Below are 18,921 nucleotides of genomic sequence, written 5' to 3'. Positions count from 1 at the left end.
ACTATTTTCCAGACCTAGTATAAAAGTTTACGAAATTCTACAAAGCCAATAATCATTGGATAATCCCACAATTAAAAGGATGAAACAAAAATATCGTAAAGTTGGTGTATATGAAAATTGCGATACAAATGCTTTATCAATGAAATAAATGAATAAAGTTTGTGATATTTTCTACAAACGTCAACGAATTTTCTTGTTATTAGTGTAAGTATTTATAAGAATCAGGCATAATGGGAAAAAATCAGAAACATGAATGTCAAAAACCCATCGATCTGTCAATATAATTTCACTCAAGGATGCTTTATCTATTTGAAAGAGCATTATTTGATCTCTGCATCACTGGATTTGCTCGTAAATTTTTCAACAGAATGTTAGGAAAATGAGGTTTTTGACAGAGTTATCTACCCTTTAGATGTTCATTTACAGTACATTTCAATGAAATTATATGTCAATGCACCAACATGATATGGTAAATCTTGTCGTTTTCCCCCTTCATTCTGATCGAGCATATAATCAAATTACACTATCAACTACGGTTTTTTTTTCGTACCATGTTTCACCCACTGCCTGATTCTTACAAAGACTGACACTTTATCTGTATAAAACATGAAAGAAAGTGACACAATCTAGACCACTGCCATGGCCTTAATGTTTTCACGAAAAAAATAATATTTTGCAAAATTAGTTTACACTGTTGTCGCAGTCATATGAAACACAACTTGTATTGGTATGGTGAAAAAAAGAAAAATATTTACATGAATTAAATAAAGATAATAGAATAGCACATCATGTGATTGAAAACGAGAACAAGCGCCTTCCACTCTAGAAAAATGGGAAAAAAGAAAGGAAAGAAAAAAAAAAGAAAACAAAATAAATAATAATAAAAAAAATAAAAATAATGAAAAAAAAAATACCTTTGTATAATGACTGATATAATTAATTTAAGGATTACACCTCGGTGCGATTATATAAGTACTATATGACAACACTGAAGCAGAATTGAATATTGTCATTTTATGATGATTGCTTTCCTTATCTCCAATACCGATGACAATACAATTTCAGTCCAATTCCAAACGTTAATCAATGGAGAACGATAATAATCAGAAAACCTAAGAAAATTTGAAGAATGCCTACACAACAAAAATGCCTATTTCTAGAAAGCAGAAACATATTCCACTTTTCTATGAAGAGAAATTTTTGAAATTCCATTCTTTAATAATTTCACGAGTAAAACAAAAACGCGTGTCAGAAATAAATATAGCAATACACATTGTTCATTATTTGTTGTAGGTTCCCTTTTCTCTACTGTTGAGTCAAGCGCTGTGTTATCGTGTGTCTCAAGTTACCCTTCACTTAGCGAACCAAAGCATTTATCTGATGAAGGGCGCATGTTACCTGTCTATAAAAGGATAGAACGAGCCGAGGGGCGGATGGTGAAAACGAAGAATTTGATAATATTTTCACGTTAGTTCAGCTGTTGTTCGGAGTAGAGAGGAGGGTTTTATTTCCATAGTGTAAGTACCCTTTTCCATATCCGAGAGTCATTCTAGTTCACTTTTTTGAAAATTATAAAGATTTTATTCTCTGCAGTGCTCTACATTATTTTAATGTAATTGTTTATATATATTGTATCTGACATGATTCCAAACTACCAGGAAGTGAACTTTGACATATATATAAGGAAGTTCCGATGTCCACATTTTTTTCATCTTTTAATTGTTCAATTTATACGCTTCCTCATTCCATCGCATTGTTTTTCAAATGAAAATTTGCTGTTCGAAGCTTACGGAAAGAAATCCCTTTTATCCTTTATAATATTGCATGTGGTTAATTTTGCAGACCCCGCAAAATTTTTATAATTATTATTGCAATGAAATATAAGTAACAAATCAAAATACACGTATTGAAAGAATGAAAACACAAATCGTCTATATTGAAAACGTACGTCATGCCAAATATGATTTGAATTATAATGAAAAAAACAACATTGTAATTTAATTTGTACGTTTGATGCTTATGCGAACCAAACAAGCGCGACATTAAGAAAATTTTGGAATAGACGTTTGTATATGGGCATTTATTTACAATAATTCGAATTATGAGTATTAACATAAACATAAAGTATTAACATTCATACACAATGTACCTACTGTTCCATGTACCTTTTTTTCAATCTTTCATTTCTAAGGTAATACATGTTTTCTCTGTGTAAATCTTGTATGTAACTATGACTGTCATGCTAGCAACAATTATTGGACAAACTGGATGTTTTAAAACTGTATATGAAATGATGTGTTATTTGTGTTTGAATTCTTTAATTTCTATTATAAACATTCACTTTGTTTTTACTCCCTTGATTTAATCATCTTTGATATTATATGAATTTCTTATATTTCGGTTCTGGTAAATAAATTGCTGAATGGGTTTTTTCTCAATGCAATTCGACGCAATAAGCTATTAATATTACAACATTTTTGTGCCATTACTAATTAGTCTGACGGTACCGAATGCCAACGTGTTTACAACTATACGTCATATTCTAAATAAGTACAGTCAGCATCCATTTGAATTTCTTGACGGTCAATAAAAATCAAATATATTATAAATCTACGCTATCCTTTGAAAAAGTTGCAAGGAAATGAATAGAAAGTTCACTTTTCCTTTTTCTTTTTTTCTTTGTATCAGTATGGATTCTTTAACTCAGATAATCACTTTCCTACTTAAATTAGAACAAATAATAATGCGCAAAACGTTAGCAGAATTTAACGGTAAAATTGTTTTTTCTTTCTGAAACTGTTATTTTATACTAATGCCAAAATCAATTTATAAGTTATCTGAAAAGTATGCACCTTTTAGGTTTTTGCGGGAAGAACGTTCTGCTCAATTTGCATGAAGTTCATATGCATTATCAATGGTAAATAATAACAACAAACAACTGATATGGCAGAGGTATCACCTGTAGTAGTATTACACACCAAGTAACGAGTCCCCGGATCATATGACCGAGAAATACATTTAGATCACATGACTACTGTTATTCGTTTTAATCTAACTTCTTTATTAATTTTCTTGCTTTAAAACAAAACATGAATGTGTCTTAATGTAACAAAAGATAAAACATACAGGAAAATATATAAAGATCTCAATTTACCGTTTATTTCGCACTAAATTTTTAAAATTAAAAAATAATATCTTTCACATAAATCTCAAATGAATGTACATTATGGTGTAATTTGTCTATTTTATCGCCCTGCAATCACAATATCGAAGATATTTCCGCATTACAAAGATTTTCTGCTGTAAATATAATGACTCAGATTCGCCAGCAAGCGTATGTAAATATAAGGCACTGATGAAGATAAAAATAGATCAGATAAATAATGCATGTGTAATTCGGTAATGCACATGCGGTCAAGGTTGAACTTGATTGGCGAAAGTTGTTTTCATTATTATGATGATTGATTAATCATTTACATATTTAATTGTACAAGAGATTGAAAAAATAAGATCTCTAATCAATCGATGTCTATAAAAATGTAATATGTTCATTCTATTACATACTGATAGAAATAATAGTTTTTTTTTCAAATATAAAAATCAAATCATAAAACGATCTCGGTCAAACTTTAATCCAATTTCATTTCTGCAACCAGAAAGCTATTTGAAGATATTCTTCGTTTGAGTGAATCAGCAACCCGAATTTTATCTTTGTTTATTTTCGACTTTAACTTTGGATTAACTACTGACTCATAGCTATGGTATGCTGGCCGCCTCTGATTTCTTGTGATTGGCAAGGAACCAAAATCGATATTTTTGAAATTCTCAAGATGTAACATATAACGTCTGAACAACATAGCTATTATCTGCTTGTCAAAACAGTCTGCTAACGTCTTCCAATTTACAACATTAAAGTTGATGTCTGGAAGTGCCTGATATCAATGAAGACCTTTGAACCTATATGCAACCTCTCATTGCTTTTTCTTTTAACGACTAAACAGGCAAATGCCAGTGAAACTCGTTTCACCAGATAAAAAATATCGAAAATCGTTTTCAAACCAACCATCTCAAAAGTCTGCTTATCTCAACGTACATTCATTTTTAACCTCGGAAACAAGACACAAAAAATCTCAGACAGAAACATTTTCTGTTGAGATAGTTTTTAATGCATTTTCTTAGTTCGTTGTTTTATTTTCCTGTAATGTTAAATGTTTAATACTGAAATAACACATTTCGATTTTCCTAGAATGTATAATTCCTGAACAGTTTCAATTACATTTTCTTGTTCAATCAGCTTCAATCCTGCATGAGCAATGAAAGAATTTATGCAACCGTATGAACAATGTTTGTAGAAGGCTTTAATATTACAGTGAATATTTTACGTAGTACAAATGGCTTTCTTGCAAAATACTTTAAAACCAATAATACATCTTTTTAGAGTTTACTGCTTGAAATTTTATTTATGAAACAAAAAATTCTTCGAAAGAAAATGACATACAATAGCACAGGAGCTTAAATGAAAACATCTTTCAATCCATCCTAAACAAAAAATTTCTTATACGACCGCAGAAGTTTAGTATCATCCTGTCGTCGAAAAAAAAGAGCCACAAAGGGAACAAAAACGACCGTCATTCCTAATGTCCAAATAATAACTTGAGTAAAAGTATAGGATATCTTTAAAATTTTACCACAAGGTGTCATACCACAATGGAAAGGTTGGGGTTGCTTTCGATGGTTTAGGCCGATTACATATAAGAGGTAAGGCAGGAAGTATTTTCCAGATGTTCAGTCAGTAATTTGAGTAAAAGTGAGTCGACCTCTTTGACAACTATTTCAGGTCAATAAATTGAGTACAAATAAATTGATCTTTTTGAAATTGTACCACAAGAGCCCATACCATAAAGGAAAGTTGGGATTTAACTTTTTTGGAATTATGGACCAAAAAGGGACCACTTTAATTCTGGTAAAATTTTGTCCGGTGTTTAATATTATTTTGCATTCCAGATTCAAGGATGTATCAGTTTGAATGGCGTGTCCCAAGTTTCGACATCTGCAGTCGTATCAAGCTATGCTATGCGAAACATTTTTTCAGTTGATAATCAGAACCTTTGAAAGGAACTATTTATATATCTGTATTATTATACGCAGCAATAAACCATTGATCTCTAGCACGTATCGACCATTAAACATCAAAGAAATGTTCAGGTGTCCATGCTTAGTCATATATCTACAATTACATAATTGTTGGAATAATGCCAGCGGTGTAAATGATAAAGATTTATTTCAAAATCGTACCAAAATAACTTTATCGGCTTTACGGCAATTTGTGATGTTTTAGATTGTATTTTTAAATGTGCTATAAGATCACCATTCGGGACAAAGGTGCACATTGAGCACAAAAAAGCACAATATAAGCATAAATGTTTTACTTTATTCAGTATCTTAACTGCTCAATCGATTTCTAAATTCCTCTAATCAACACACTGTGTTGGATGAATACATACTATGATTGTGATACTAGATTCTATAGCTATATAATATGTGAAATGTTACTAATGACAGGTCAATACCCTTGCTTGGTGCTTACATATCATGCTTGTCCTCCAACTTTTAGCAGCTAATATTTTACTTTCGGAAATTGCAAACCTTGTCATCTAATTCCCATCTAGAGCTAAATCAACCATCAGCATTTTGGATCAATGAGTTAAATTTTGAATGATGTTTCCTTTTTCAATATTACATACAGCTCAACAAACCAGATTCCAACATGAGTGATAAAACCAGGGCAAACAAATCCGGCCTCGGATACGCCGTGGAAAAGAAAATGGAGGACGTAAGCACTTATGTACTTTTAAGCACAGTAAAACCTGTCTTAAAGTATCCTTAAGGGTCAACTGACTAACTTCCCCATTTAATGTATCATTATTGTAAGCAAGGTTCAGACAGGTCTTGCTGTATGTTTGCTTTTATTATATGTACAGATCAGCTTCATTTTCAAGAATCAAGATGTCTGGAAGTGGTCGAGCAAATAAATCCGGTCTTGGATATGAAGTGGAAAAGAAGATGGAGCAAGTAAGAAGCATGACGTGCTCATTTTGAACGCTTTATTTCCATTCTAATAATTCGACTCAATTGACTTATCTAAATTTAAGAAAGAAATAAAAACAATTGAGGAAATTTAACATGGTAATCTAAAGTTTTATTATACTTAAATGTTGCTTTGAAAAGAAGCAACCGAATTCATGAAAACCAGTATAGAAGTGTATCAGAAATGATTTAATTTGATATATCATGATATCATGTGCCAGAATACTTGGAATTCAACAGAATGGAAAAAAGCGTTCAGAGTTTGGTGTGTTCTAGTGTCATAATCCGAGAGTTTACTAGACACAGTCATGCTTCCAAACACTTCCAGTGGTGACCACTATTATCCATTATCCTCCCATTAATATCATTATTAATATCATCTATTCACAGTAATCACAAAGAAACTAAATTCGCCATCATTGAGGGTAAAGGATGTCACTCCGAGCTTCTAAAGCGGGATTAGGCTACGAAGTGCAACGTAAATTGGAATTAGTAAGACCTAGTCGTAGTTGTTTCTCACACAATCTATAATCTTAATTTAGATAGACACTTAGTTAGTCATTGTATTCTATGGTAACGTTGACATCGTCAGTGTAAGCAATAGTTGTGATGAGGAGTTAGAAAACTTGTATGAATGATCCACAAAATTATAAAGCTGATCAAATAATATCATATTAACTTCATCATGTTATTGATATATAACTAATTACAAATATTGACAAAATGTTTTTTTTTTTTAAATGTAGTAGAAATATGTGGAATTTAAATAAATGGAACCCTGAACTTCCTTTACGATCTAACATATCTCTAAAGACAATAAATGAAAAATAAAAAAAAGAAATATTCGTAAGATATATAACTTTCACTCTTGTTTAATGTTCCGTACAATATCAATTAAAAAGTCCTGTCTGCAATGCATAACATGATTTTTTACGTTCATATGTGATTTATTTCTTACCAACGCCATCTATCAGTAAGAAAATCTTCATACCGACAATGTCAACGTTAGTAGACACACGTGGTAAATTTATCAATGCTTTATAGACCAAGTTAATTTTTATATTATTTATGACTCTGAAATATGATAAATAGAGAAACAACTATTGCATTTAGTTATGCGATTTGGCTGCATCTATATACGCATGCGAGGGACATACATATTTAGTGCATATTAATATTTTTTCTTTGTAGTTTCCAAATAGTTCTTCAAATGCCTTCTTTTGTATCTAGTCCTTTAAATTTGTTAGATTGAAAATTGCTGACTTTTTTTAACAGAAACAAATTCAGGTTCTCCACGTGTAGATTTTCATTAACCTCTTTATTTTTTTCATTTAATAGTATACCATAGGAAGACAGATGGAACAACAAAATATTGAAATCAAAGAAAACGAACTGTTTTTCATTCCTTTTTTTTGTGTATTGTCAAAACAATTTTAAATTAGCTTTATGCGCATCGTATATAACTTTATCATAAGCGTTCATCTCATTTCACTTAATTTCAATATAGTCTAGCGATTCACTTCATCTACTTCATCATTTACGATAATGTTGTTTGAGTTATACAGAAAGTTAACCATTTGTCATATTGGATTTGCTTGATCAACAACCCCTAATTAAAATTGACCACAGTATATTCCGACTACTGATTTAATGCACAACTATTAACGATCTTACATTATGTTGTTTTTTTTTCGGTATAAAAAGCTTGCAGACATTGAGAAATGTGAATGAATAATGATACAGACAATGCTCATGCATAGTTTGATAGTTATGGGCCTTGAACATTGTAAATTTTATTGAAATAATACCTTTTAGGACATTTTTACTGTATCATTATAAGTAAACTATTAAGTTGAGGTTTGATGTTTTCTAAAATGACTTCCTTTTTTTCTAGAAAATTTCACTTTTATCTTTTTTTCTAATGATGTTTTTTGTTGTTGTCGGTTAGTGGCAAAGGTAATGCTTGGTCAATGTTCTATTTTGAATTCCATTTTAATTTTTATGTTTTGCTTAAAAGCTTATAGGTATTGTTATTCAAATTGAAATTCTGGTTGTGTGTGTTCAAATAGTCCTGCAGACGGTAGCGGACTATATGAATATTTTAAATTCTTGTTCCTTTAAGCATAATAATAGACTATTATGCTCCCACACCCGAAAAAAGGAAGAAAATGTGGCATATCCATCATGAAAATAGGTGTTTTTTCTCTGTATATTCAAATGCATATCTTCCTAAATATTTTACCAGAAGAATGAAAAATTGTAATCCTAGACTACATTGTCATGTCATGCATTAGTTACTTTCCAATGAGTAGTTTGTATACGCACCGCGGTATCCTGTTGTGTATTTGATGTTCACTAAATCTATGACGTCGAGTGTTGAAGAATACATATGCATGAAAGTAGACATATGCCAAGCATAATCGGAACGTATGCATTTTTCCTGGTAATGACGAGTTTAGTTTCATATATTTAATTTGTTATGGTCTGATTCGATATATTTCTATCCTTTTTTTTCATTCTTATCTGCAAACACTAAGTCACAAAACTTTAAGTTATAGAATAAGTAACTACCATTTATAACACAACTTATGCGAACTTCTTTTACACATATTTTAAATTAATAATTGTTGACAGACTTAATCTTTAATGAAAGAACTGCTATACATAAACTCGTCCCAAATTAAAATGAAAAATAAATATCGCATTTGTTTTTCTTCCCCACAAATATCTCCCTTTCCCCTTTTCCTTTGTTATAACATTGTTATATTGGACCTGTAAGCTTATAACATAGAACTTTATTTCAGAACTATGACAGAGAAGAAGCAGCTGGAACTCCAACTCATGTCGTTAACTGGGTCAATGGCATCCTTGGAAGTGAACACGACCCTATTGTAAGTAATATATTACTAAGCACTACAATCAAATCCAGAAATCAAAGCATTTGGTATTTTCTTGTTTGGGTCTATTTTTTATACCTCCTTTCAAAAAGACGAAATCACATTTATTGCCATAACCAAGTTTGTGAAAAAACAATAGAGCAAATCCAAATAATCTACAAACAAGTAGAAAGAACAAAGACATTTTATTTTGCTAGAACTCATAACTCATCCAAACAAATTTATCTGTACACACATATATATTAATACGATTGAAAGCAATGTCATGATGATTTAATTTCTGATTTTCAAAAGCTATGAACCGGGGAGAGAGGTATGTGTGGATTAGAAAATATAGCAACCATTGTACTGGATCTAACCTTCATTTTTATTTTAGCCACAATCTGTTTCCTGGAGATCTCCGAATTCCAATAGTATCCAAAGTGTCATAATCTTCACTTTTGTTTATAATTTTCCTAAAGATTTAGACTCAAATACATCCTACTTCGGAGTGCTTCAGTACCCTAGAATGAAATCTGGTCTGTTTGACCCATTTATAAAAAAAAGAAATACCCGATTTTGGATGAAGCTCTTCATTTATTAACTTATTAGTAAAAAAACATGGCTGCAAAATAATCTTAAATCGAGTTTACCAAGACCAAACAGACCAGTTTGTGTTTATCAATACAACCCTTTCCTTTATAGCCTGGCACTGATTGGAAGTCAATTTGCAACCACTTAAGGGATGGTGTTGCACTTTGCAAGTGAGTAGCAATGTTTCAGTATTTTTATTGTTGCGTTGCTAACTTGTAATTACATCTGGCTATTTAAAGTGCCAGTCTTTTAATAGACATATGAGAAACAATGGTGGTACAATGTGCGTTTTGAAACTTTGTTCTAATAAAAGACTTTTTAGACAAATTATTGAATACTTATTAAAAAAAGTAACATGAAAATCAATTCCACAGTACCACCACGTATCTCTAGCTTTTTAAAAAGACTGGATTTAAAATGCTTCTTTTTACTCACTTAGACATTTTAATTATCTTTCTTAGCATGAATGTTTCTGTTGAATTGCTGTAACCTTTTTTAAGTAATAAAATGTTCATCGCCATAAACACTAATGCAAGATTTTGCTGTCATGAAACGTATAATGATTTTTTTCTATTTTTTCTATATTATATCCCACTTATTTCACATATATTATATTGTTAGTGAATTCTATATATTTATACATTGATTCATACATTTTCGACCACCAATATAACAGTACTGATGAATTTAGTATTTCGTTTCACCCAGTGTGTCCCAATGATGACAAAGAATGAATATACATACCGACTCAGTGTTGTTCGTTAAATTCTTCGCTATAACAGATTTATCAATCACTCATTGTCTTTGCCTATTAACTTTTCAACGGAAGAGTATAGGTTGCATGTCAAACATTAACACATCAACAAGTGTCTTTGCAAATATTGGTTTGTAAATATATATTAAAAGGGGTATATTTTCTAAAGCAAACTTAAACATGATTTTCACCGTTGTCTTCAAACGATACTCACAAGTCAGCTTAATATTTGCATATGTTAAATGTTAACTGACTACTACAGAGTCGTTTTCAGATGAACGAGCTTAATTTTTTTTGTTTAAGTCAGTTTTAGATTTTTTCAACCGAGCCATTCGAACCATATTTTACCTTGTTCTTATTGTATCGAATCACAACGCATTGACTTATATAACACCGTGTAACAATTCTCCTCTTACCTTGCATGTGCTTGATTATTCTGTAAGTATATTCGTCATTTGGAGAGTCTCAGAAGTGTTTAAACAGCAAAGTTTGTTGAAGTTGTACATTGCATATCATTTGATTCCTATAAATGTATTCATTGAACAAATTTGTTAAATACATGCACAATGCGCATCTCCTGCATTTGAAACCCCAATGGAAAGTAAAGCATTTGTGCTTTCCTTCTCCTTTATAACTTATGGCTTATATCTCATTTTCGCGATCACTCAATACTAAATATCGCGAAATCATGCGTGTTGGTTTTGGTGAATGGCTTATCTACAGTTTATATGGAGTGAAGGCCTGCTTGGCTGTTATTGTTGCATTTGCTTAACAAAACATAAACTTTGGTAAGTACTATTTAAACAATAAATTTATATGTTACGTTTATTTGTTCTAGAACAAGATAATGGTAAAGCGTGTGGCGTCGTCTATACACACTTGGTTTTCGTTCAAGAGCATTCGTATTGGTTGATCTTTATAAAATTTTATGACAGGGTTTCAAACCGTAAAAAAGAAGGTTAGCATTGATTTATTTTTGGGGAAAGAGGCCCAAACAGTTTTCAAAGAATTTATCTCCAGTCAAATCATACGGATGTCTATGATATTGCTCTACAATATTCTTTACCATCAACATCAGATTGGGGTTGATTTTGTGGTTAAGACTTGAACCAATAAGGAATGAGGAGCCATAATGAAACTAGAAATAAGCATTTTCCTGAATAACTTCAGTCTACCTAACTTTGTTTTAAATGTCCAACAAGGTGACATACCAGCAAATGGAGGTTTAGGCTCATTTTGGGGGCTATGACTTAAACGAATTGGCAATTAGGGGCCAAAAAGGGAACCAGAAACATGAGTTTTCTTGATATCCTGACAAAAATTTGAGTTACAATTAATTAATGTTTTTTGAATTGTATTACATGATACCATACTTCAGAATTTTGTCTGATTTCTGGATGTTAACTTGAGCAAAATGGAATGGATCGCTATGAAAATCTACAACACAGTAATTTACACTTAAACGCAAAATTGGGATCGATTTTTGAGGTAATGACTGGACTACTTAAGGAATTAGTAGCCAAAACGGGTCAAATTCATATCCTGTGTATAATAACAATGATAAATCACGTTTGACCGGTACGTCCATACTTGCCAATATATATGTACCTCGTTCGACGCCTGTAGTTGTATCTATCATGCTATGCCCGCGAAGTATTTTATTTCAACTATGTAAAGAAGTATCATTGGAAAAAAATTACTTCATTGACCATATTTTATTTGATAGATTTTACAACTACAAAATTGCAGTTGTTCAATGATATGACACTGTTATTGGTGTCGTTGTCACATGAAAGCCACTTAGATTTAATGCAAAAACTGGAAAAAATAGTAATAAGGAAATCTTCATATTTTTAACTAAAAGTTTCCATGCCATGAATGAACAGTTTGATTTATTTGGGGAATTTCGAATTTTTAGAAAGAGTGCCAAAAACAAGCATTTTACAATGTATATATCTTTTTAATTAGCTTTTTTCTAATAAGGTTCAAATAAGCCTCAAATGATTAAATTTTGAAGTTTTTTAGAACCACAAATATTTGCCATATACCTCGCCAAACAATGGGTTAAGCAAAGAAATGCATACGGGAAAGTGTACGTCTAGACATAAGCATACGCACACGTTAATTTGACGTCAACGTTGCATGCAGTTTTTCCGTGCGTATCACCTTTGTAAAAATCGGTCTTATGGTGTTAAACTGACAGAAAATTTATTTGTATAGAAAAGAAAAGAAATGATTTGATCAAGCAATGACGTAATGGTGAATATAAATTCCTACAGATATTTTTTTCCTTGTTTTAAAATTCATTTTTTTCTCCGAATATGGTTGCTTTTTATGGCTAATTTTGAAGCATGGAATCGTAATTATACCATAAAATTTTCACCAACGGATACGGACAATACTAAAATGGAAAATGAAATTGCTTTTCTTTGACAGCTGTCGGATTTGCTTGAAATATAGTGTACAAGTTCTCGCCCACGTGTGGTCGCCTCCTCACACGTTGACAACAACTAGTAGAATGTGGCGCGCAACGCAAATTGATGACATTATACGCATTATCTCTATTTTATTAAAACTCGCATTGATCTTGCTATACGATAATTTTCAATCTCACGCCAGTCTATTGAGAATGGAAATTATCGCTTGTTTCTATGTCCTCGCGTGAATATACAAGCGACAGCGTGGGACTATTTGACGACCCAAATAACTGCATATTTGTTTCACTGTGTATGAAATAATGTCTAATTTGGGGTAATATTTTCTAGTCTACATTGGAAAATGAAAATGATAAAATACAGTAACTAATCCGATTAGAATGAATAAATCCCAAAATTACTTCACAAATTTTAAACACGACCGACATAGTTAATCGATTTTTTTTCGAATGACGTGTATCACAGTTGCACAACATACGTGACGTCACGCAGCACGTCGCCGAAAAATAGTCCCGAAAGGAAACTTTGCAGCGCTAATAAAATTTACATATTTAGGTCAGGAAAACTGAAAATAAAAAAAACTAATACTTTACACTTCAGCAAAACAGCGCTAAGTTCCTCATGATCATCTCGTATCGCGGCAAAGCCGCTCGACGAGATAAGCATGAGAAACTCCCTCTCGTTGAAAAAAATATTAAATAATCTAATACTATCTGATAGGACATCCCCTGCTTCATGTACACGTACCCGTACGCGTCGCTTTACTTAACCTCTCTGATGTATTTAGTTGTACATCGTGAATTAGGCTTCATGATAATTTGATCAAACTTTTGAAATCTTCAAGTGAATTCTTGTGAAATATTTTAATGACACACCATTATGCACATTCAGCTCTCGAATACAGTAGTAAGAGCTGTGTATACCCATTCTTCATGAATTTTATGAAATGATCTGAATTGATTTAAAAATTTTTTAATGTGTTTTTACAGGATGGTCAACATTTTACTGAAGAAAGATGGAAAATCACCTATTACTTTCCAGAAGAAAGTTATGTCCCCATTCGTTGCTATGACAAACATTGAAAATTTCAACAAAGGATGTCTAGACTATGGATTAGACAGAGAATTTGAATTCCAGAGTGGAGACTTATGGGAAGTTAGGAAAGGCCCCTTCCTCAACGTCATCAACTGTATCCATAGCTTGGGATTTGTTGTAAGTTTGACTCCGTGCTAAAATTTACAATTGTATTAGAATTAATCAACAAGAGGTACCTATCCAACAAATATAAACTTGACAGAAAAAATGGACCTTTTAACCTATAACGCAAACCGTACTTTTTTTCCTGGACATTTTTACTAAGTTTACTTGACCTGTCTTTGTATTCACAAGAGAAAAGAATTTGTTTTTTTAAACGATAAAAAAGAACTTCATTTTTTTTTCTGTTAAGGACAAAAACTAGCAAAAGTTATGAAACACAAATAGAGTTAAAATATTCTTCCGTTTGTTCGGTCATCTTTTTCAATTGTTTCATAGCTTCCCTTATCACAGTTCAATGAAGTTGTGGTTAGTTAGTTGACTTTATTTCATTGCAGGCCAACAAGAAGAATGTTGTTCCAGGATACACAGGAGAAATCCGAAAATACTTGGACAACGAATAAACTTTCATAACATTTTGTCACAATGTCATTGTTATTAGAAAAAGATACTTTCTTTCTTAAAAAAAAACAATCAGCAGCGGCTTTGCCTGTTATGCAAGAATCAACAGTTTTCTTAGATAAATTAGTAACAAGCTTATACTTTTTAAATTTTGATTTTACATGTCCTATATATGTATGAACTATATGATAGGAAATCTTGGTCATTATTCTGTTTGTTTGGTTCTAATAAAAATGTGTTATTCAATCATAGAGAACAGTTGAATTTTGAGAACACAATACTTTTTTTTGCCATTTATCTCATAAAAAAGAAAATATTGTTGATTACGTAAGTTTATATTAAAGTTATAACATTAAATACATTTTATGGTCCTAATTGAGTTATGTCTTGTTGTAAACAAAAAAAAAAAAAAAAACCCAAACAAACAAACAGGAGTAGCACTACCATATATCCTCATTGTTACAAACGAACGTGAGAAGCATTGTCAACTATCCTTATTACAATAACGAACAAGAGTAGAATTGTCCAACTTCGCCATTGCAACAACAAAATGGGTCACAATTGTCAAATATCCTCATTGTTCCAACGAAAAGATGTAAAAAATATCAAATATACTTATAGTAACAACCAATTAGAGTAGCGCTGTCAAATATGCTTTTTGGAACAAGGAACAACAATAGCATTGTCAAATAAACTCACTGTTTATCTTCTACATTGGCATGACAGTTTTACTAAGTTTTGTTTTTTGCATTCCACTGCTTTATCCTTATTAATATTGAATTGACTTAAAAATCACTTAAAAGGCATATAATATAGCTTTTCTAAAATTATATTGTGTACAATAGGTCATGCAAGAGTAAGAAAGTAGGTGGGACCAAAGTGTAATATTATGTCAGTGACCGTATATCTATATCATCATTAAATATACTGTCAATGCATTTTGGTTGCTTAAATAAAACGATTGCAGTATAAAAAATTTAAAGCAGGTACTGAGACATTATTTAACAAACTTTGCTGTTTAAACTATGTATGTTCATTCAAAAGTATGTCAAATACTTTAAGCAGACAATTGTCGTTGTACCAACTGTATTAGGGTATCTACCTTGGTAGGTAGCAGCTTAGTAGAAAGGCAACGCATTTTAATTAGCTGTGTCTTTTCAATATTTATGATTTAAGCATTTCGTAGTTAATTCTTTAAAGTTCAAGAACGCACGTTAAATAAGAAGTGCAGTAATAATTTTTTGTTATTCATTACACATGTCAGACAACATTTGATACACCTAACTACCGTAGTTAATTCAATGTCAATTAAGTATTTTCAATGGTGTCAGTTGAATGTTTTATATATGTAGTGTTACTTAAATGTTGTATTTAACCTATAAAGCAAAGCAAACACTTTTATGTTTAAATTAATTGTATCTTTCTTACAGGATGGTTAATATTTTACTGAAGAAAGACGGCAAGTCACCAATTACTTTCCAGAAAAAAGTAATGTCCCCATTTGTTGCTATGACAAACATTGAAAATTTCAATAAAGGATGTGAACAGTACGGTCTGGAGAAAGAATTCCAATTTCAGAGCGGAGATTTATGGGAAGTTAGAAAAGGCCCCTTCCTTAATGTCATCAACTGCCTTCATAGCTTAGGTTTCTGTGTAAGTTTAAGCGTACATATTTCAAAAAGAAAATCCACAAATTATAGCCGATATCAAACTGTGTGTAATGAATCTTTTATAAAAAATAATAGACTAGTTTTATATTTTTCCTTTTACCTTTTATTTAAATTTTATAAGAATCAGAAAAAAATCTAATTTCTAAACAATGGGAAATATTTCAATAGAATCATTGGAAATAATATATTTTCTACATTTTAACAGTGTTTTCCTCTGCCGGTTGCTAATTCAACTGGCCTTTTTTTAACTTAAAAAATAAGAACGTCTTGATCATAGCCTCTTCAATGTAGCTACAGAAGATTACATAGCTACTTTACTAGATAGAGAACAATAAAATGAAAACAGATGAACGCGAACTACTTCATTGAATAGCAAATCTAATTTTTCCTGGTATTTGCAGGCAAACTCAAAGAAAGTTATCCCAGCATACACGGGTGAAATAGTGAAATATCTGGATAACGAATAAATAGAAAACTGGTAACCTGTTCAGCAAAGGATCATTATGTGAATCTACCATATCATTCAAATGAACAGATCTTTACATAAGTTTGTATTATTTCTTCAGAAACATGAGACACATGGAGAAATATTTAGATGAGGCATTGTTGTAACGGCAGCTTCCGGTCATATGACCTTCGGAATCGCTTGATATGCTGAATGAATGTTTCTGGCTTTTTATGTCTTCGTTCTGTTTATATTTAAATGTCGCTTGCTCTGGGAAATGATTTGGAAGGGTGGTTAATGGAATTAATATACTTCAAACTATCTCTTTTTTTTATTTTCTCGACTGTTGATTGACTATACATACAATGCCAAGATACAAAAATCATTTTTGTACTGAAGTGAAAACTATCTTTTGTCAATCTGTACATGTAATTTATATTAAAGTTGTTTATTATTGTATTGACTAATCATTTTACCTGCGTAAACAGAGTAAATTTGGATCGAATCAAGAACAATTGTCAAAAATTTAAAAAAAACAAGACAAATTCAACAAAATTGACAAATACTTTAACGTAATCGAAACAAAAGCAATCACACAAAGAACTAACAATATTGGATTAATCAATAAAAACATAGGAAACTCTTACAAATAGCACCAAAATTGTAAGCGACCCCTGTTTTCAAACAAACAATAGTAAAATTGCTCTTGTTCTGTCAAAATATAAAAGAAGAAGATTTTACCAGAGAGTTGTTTAAGAAGTCAATACTGCTGCACTGACATGTTATGAAGCAGAATATGTCATAATCTGATTTTGTTGCCTCTGTCTACGTCCTAAACCCCAAGCTGTCCCTTTATCTGTTCCAGTCCCCCATGCATCTTTTGGTTTTCTTTTTCTTTTTTTTTCTATGGTCTGTGGTGTCACAGTGTCAGGATAGATATGTATTGTTGTCCACCATCAGAATATAATCCAACTATTTTGATCTTCGAATCTTAATTTAAAGGCTGATCAATGGTTTCATTGTTCGCAATTTCCTGCAGATTTTCATTCGTGATCTTTCATGGTCAGTAAATGTTAAAAATTAGATGTAAAATATCATAAGACACTTAAATGCCTTTTCTCACTACATGAGAGAGTAATCAAGGGAACCAAGGTTATAGGGCAACCAAAAGAATGCAATCCAAGGACAAAGACCAAACAGACACAAAAAACACACACACACACAACAAAGAACATAAAGTAACTAAAATCATACATACAAAGTAACAAAAGCAAATGAGCAACTCGGACTCCACTAAAAACTGGGAGCATGGACCAGGTGCACCAATGGAGAAATATGTTATCATCCCTGCGGACAAAGCTTCAAACAACATTTTATTTGTTTGTAAAGTCCATTACCTCAATTGTCTTATAAAGGAATTAAGCGTTGATAGTAACATCCCAATTATTTGATACTAACGTTAACTACTATGATTTCCTTGAACGCCATAAATATCTGCGTAACAAACTCCTGAATCAGGGGTATGAGGAAATGCGTCTCAAAAGGTATATTACCGATTTTTTTATGTCATTTCTAGGTTGAAATATACTCAGTTCCTTCAAAAATAATGAGTAATAATTGTTTTTGTAAATTGTTCTTTGTGCTGATGTGACCGCTGATTTACCGAGTGTGACGCTATAGCATGCAAATACTATTTAATTACCACCTGTATAATAACTGCAATGAACGAGGGAGGTTTAGCGCGTTGTAAAACCATTTCGTTTGAAATGCTTGTATCAAATCAGGATCATTGCGGTTCCATGTGCCCCTGTGGCGTGATATCTATTTTGCCTGATTTTTGGACATGACTTCTTTATGAATTATTGTTCGGTAATTTTGTTGTTACCCTTATTTCAGACATTTAAGTTTGAAAGTGTCTAACAATTTCTCATCTTTCTTAATCATTTTCCATTTAAATAGGAGCATAGTATCAACAGAAACGTAAATCAAAAAGACAAATCATATATAGGAAAAATCAAAATAAATAGTGAACATACGTATAAAAAATATAACATTGAAGAAGAGTAATCAAGGAACCAAGATTCTAGCGGAAATCAATAGAATGTAATCCAGGGACAAAGACCAGACTTGGAAAACAGACAAACACAACAAAGAACATAAAGTAACTAAAAATACATACAAAGTAACAAAAGTAAATGAACAACTCGGACTCCACTAAAAATTGGGAGCATGGGACAGGTGCACTGGTTAGGTAAGCATCTTCTGCTTTTCTACAAACACGAGTTGCTCATAAAAAGTAAAGTCCGGGGTAGACGAAAGAGGAAAGGAAAAATATGACACGTTGAAGAAATTAGTTTTCATTGATGGAGATACTGTAACGATCCACGAGTTCATGATGACGAAC

The 18,921-nt window shown here is 31.7% G+C and overlaps 1 protein-coding gene across 8 annotated transcripts; it reads left to right on the top strand.

Annotated features, from left to right (window-relative positions):
* Positions 1–1,465: 1,465 nt before the first annotated feature.
* LOC148609322 (transgelin-2-like) lies at positions 1,466–16,974 on the top strand. Of its 8 annotated transcripts, none has more exons than XM_088541678.1 (8): positions 1,466–1,517; positions 5,982–6,072; positions 6,478–6,579; positions 8,892–8,978; positions 9,669–9,727; positions 13,736–13,958; positions 14,339–16,055; positions 16,474–16,974. In XM_088541678.1, the coding sequence occupies exons 3-7, from the start codon at positions 6,520–6,522 to the stop codon at positions 14,402–14,404; spliced, it is 495 nt and encodes a 164-aa protein (XP_088397804.1). In that variant the 5' UTR covers positions 1,466–1,517; positions 5,982–6,072; positions 6,478–6,519; the 3' UTR covers positions 14,405–16,055; positions 16,474–16,974. The 8 variants fall into 8 exon arrangements, with proteins under 8 accessions (XP_088397804.1, XP_088397803.1, XP_088397802.1 ...); XM_088541677.1 differs by lacking the exon at positions 5,982–6,072 and adding an exon at positions 5,747–5,833; XM_088541676.1 differs by lacking the exon at positions 5,982–6,072.
* The last annotated feature ends 1,947 nt before the right edge of the window (positions 16,975–18,921 follow it).

Source organism: Perna viridis, chromosome 8 (genome assembly GCF_037379345.1).
Source record: "Perna viridis isolate PV_CMFRI_1.1 ecotype Kerala chromosome 8, ASM3737934v1, whole genome shotgun sequence".
NCBI classification, from domain to species: domain Eukaryota; kingdom Metazoa; phylum Mollusca; class Bivalvia; order Mytilida; family Mytilidae; genus Perna; species Perna viridis.
This window is presented reverse-complemented; position numbering and strand designations above follow the sequence as displayed.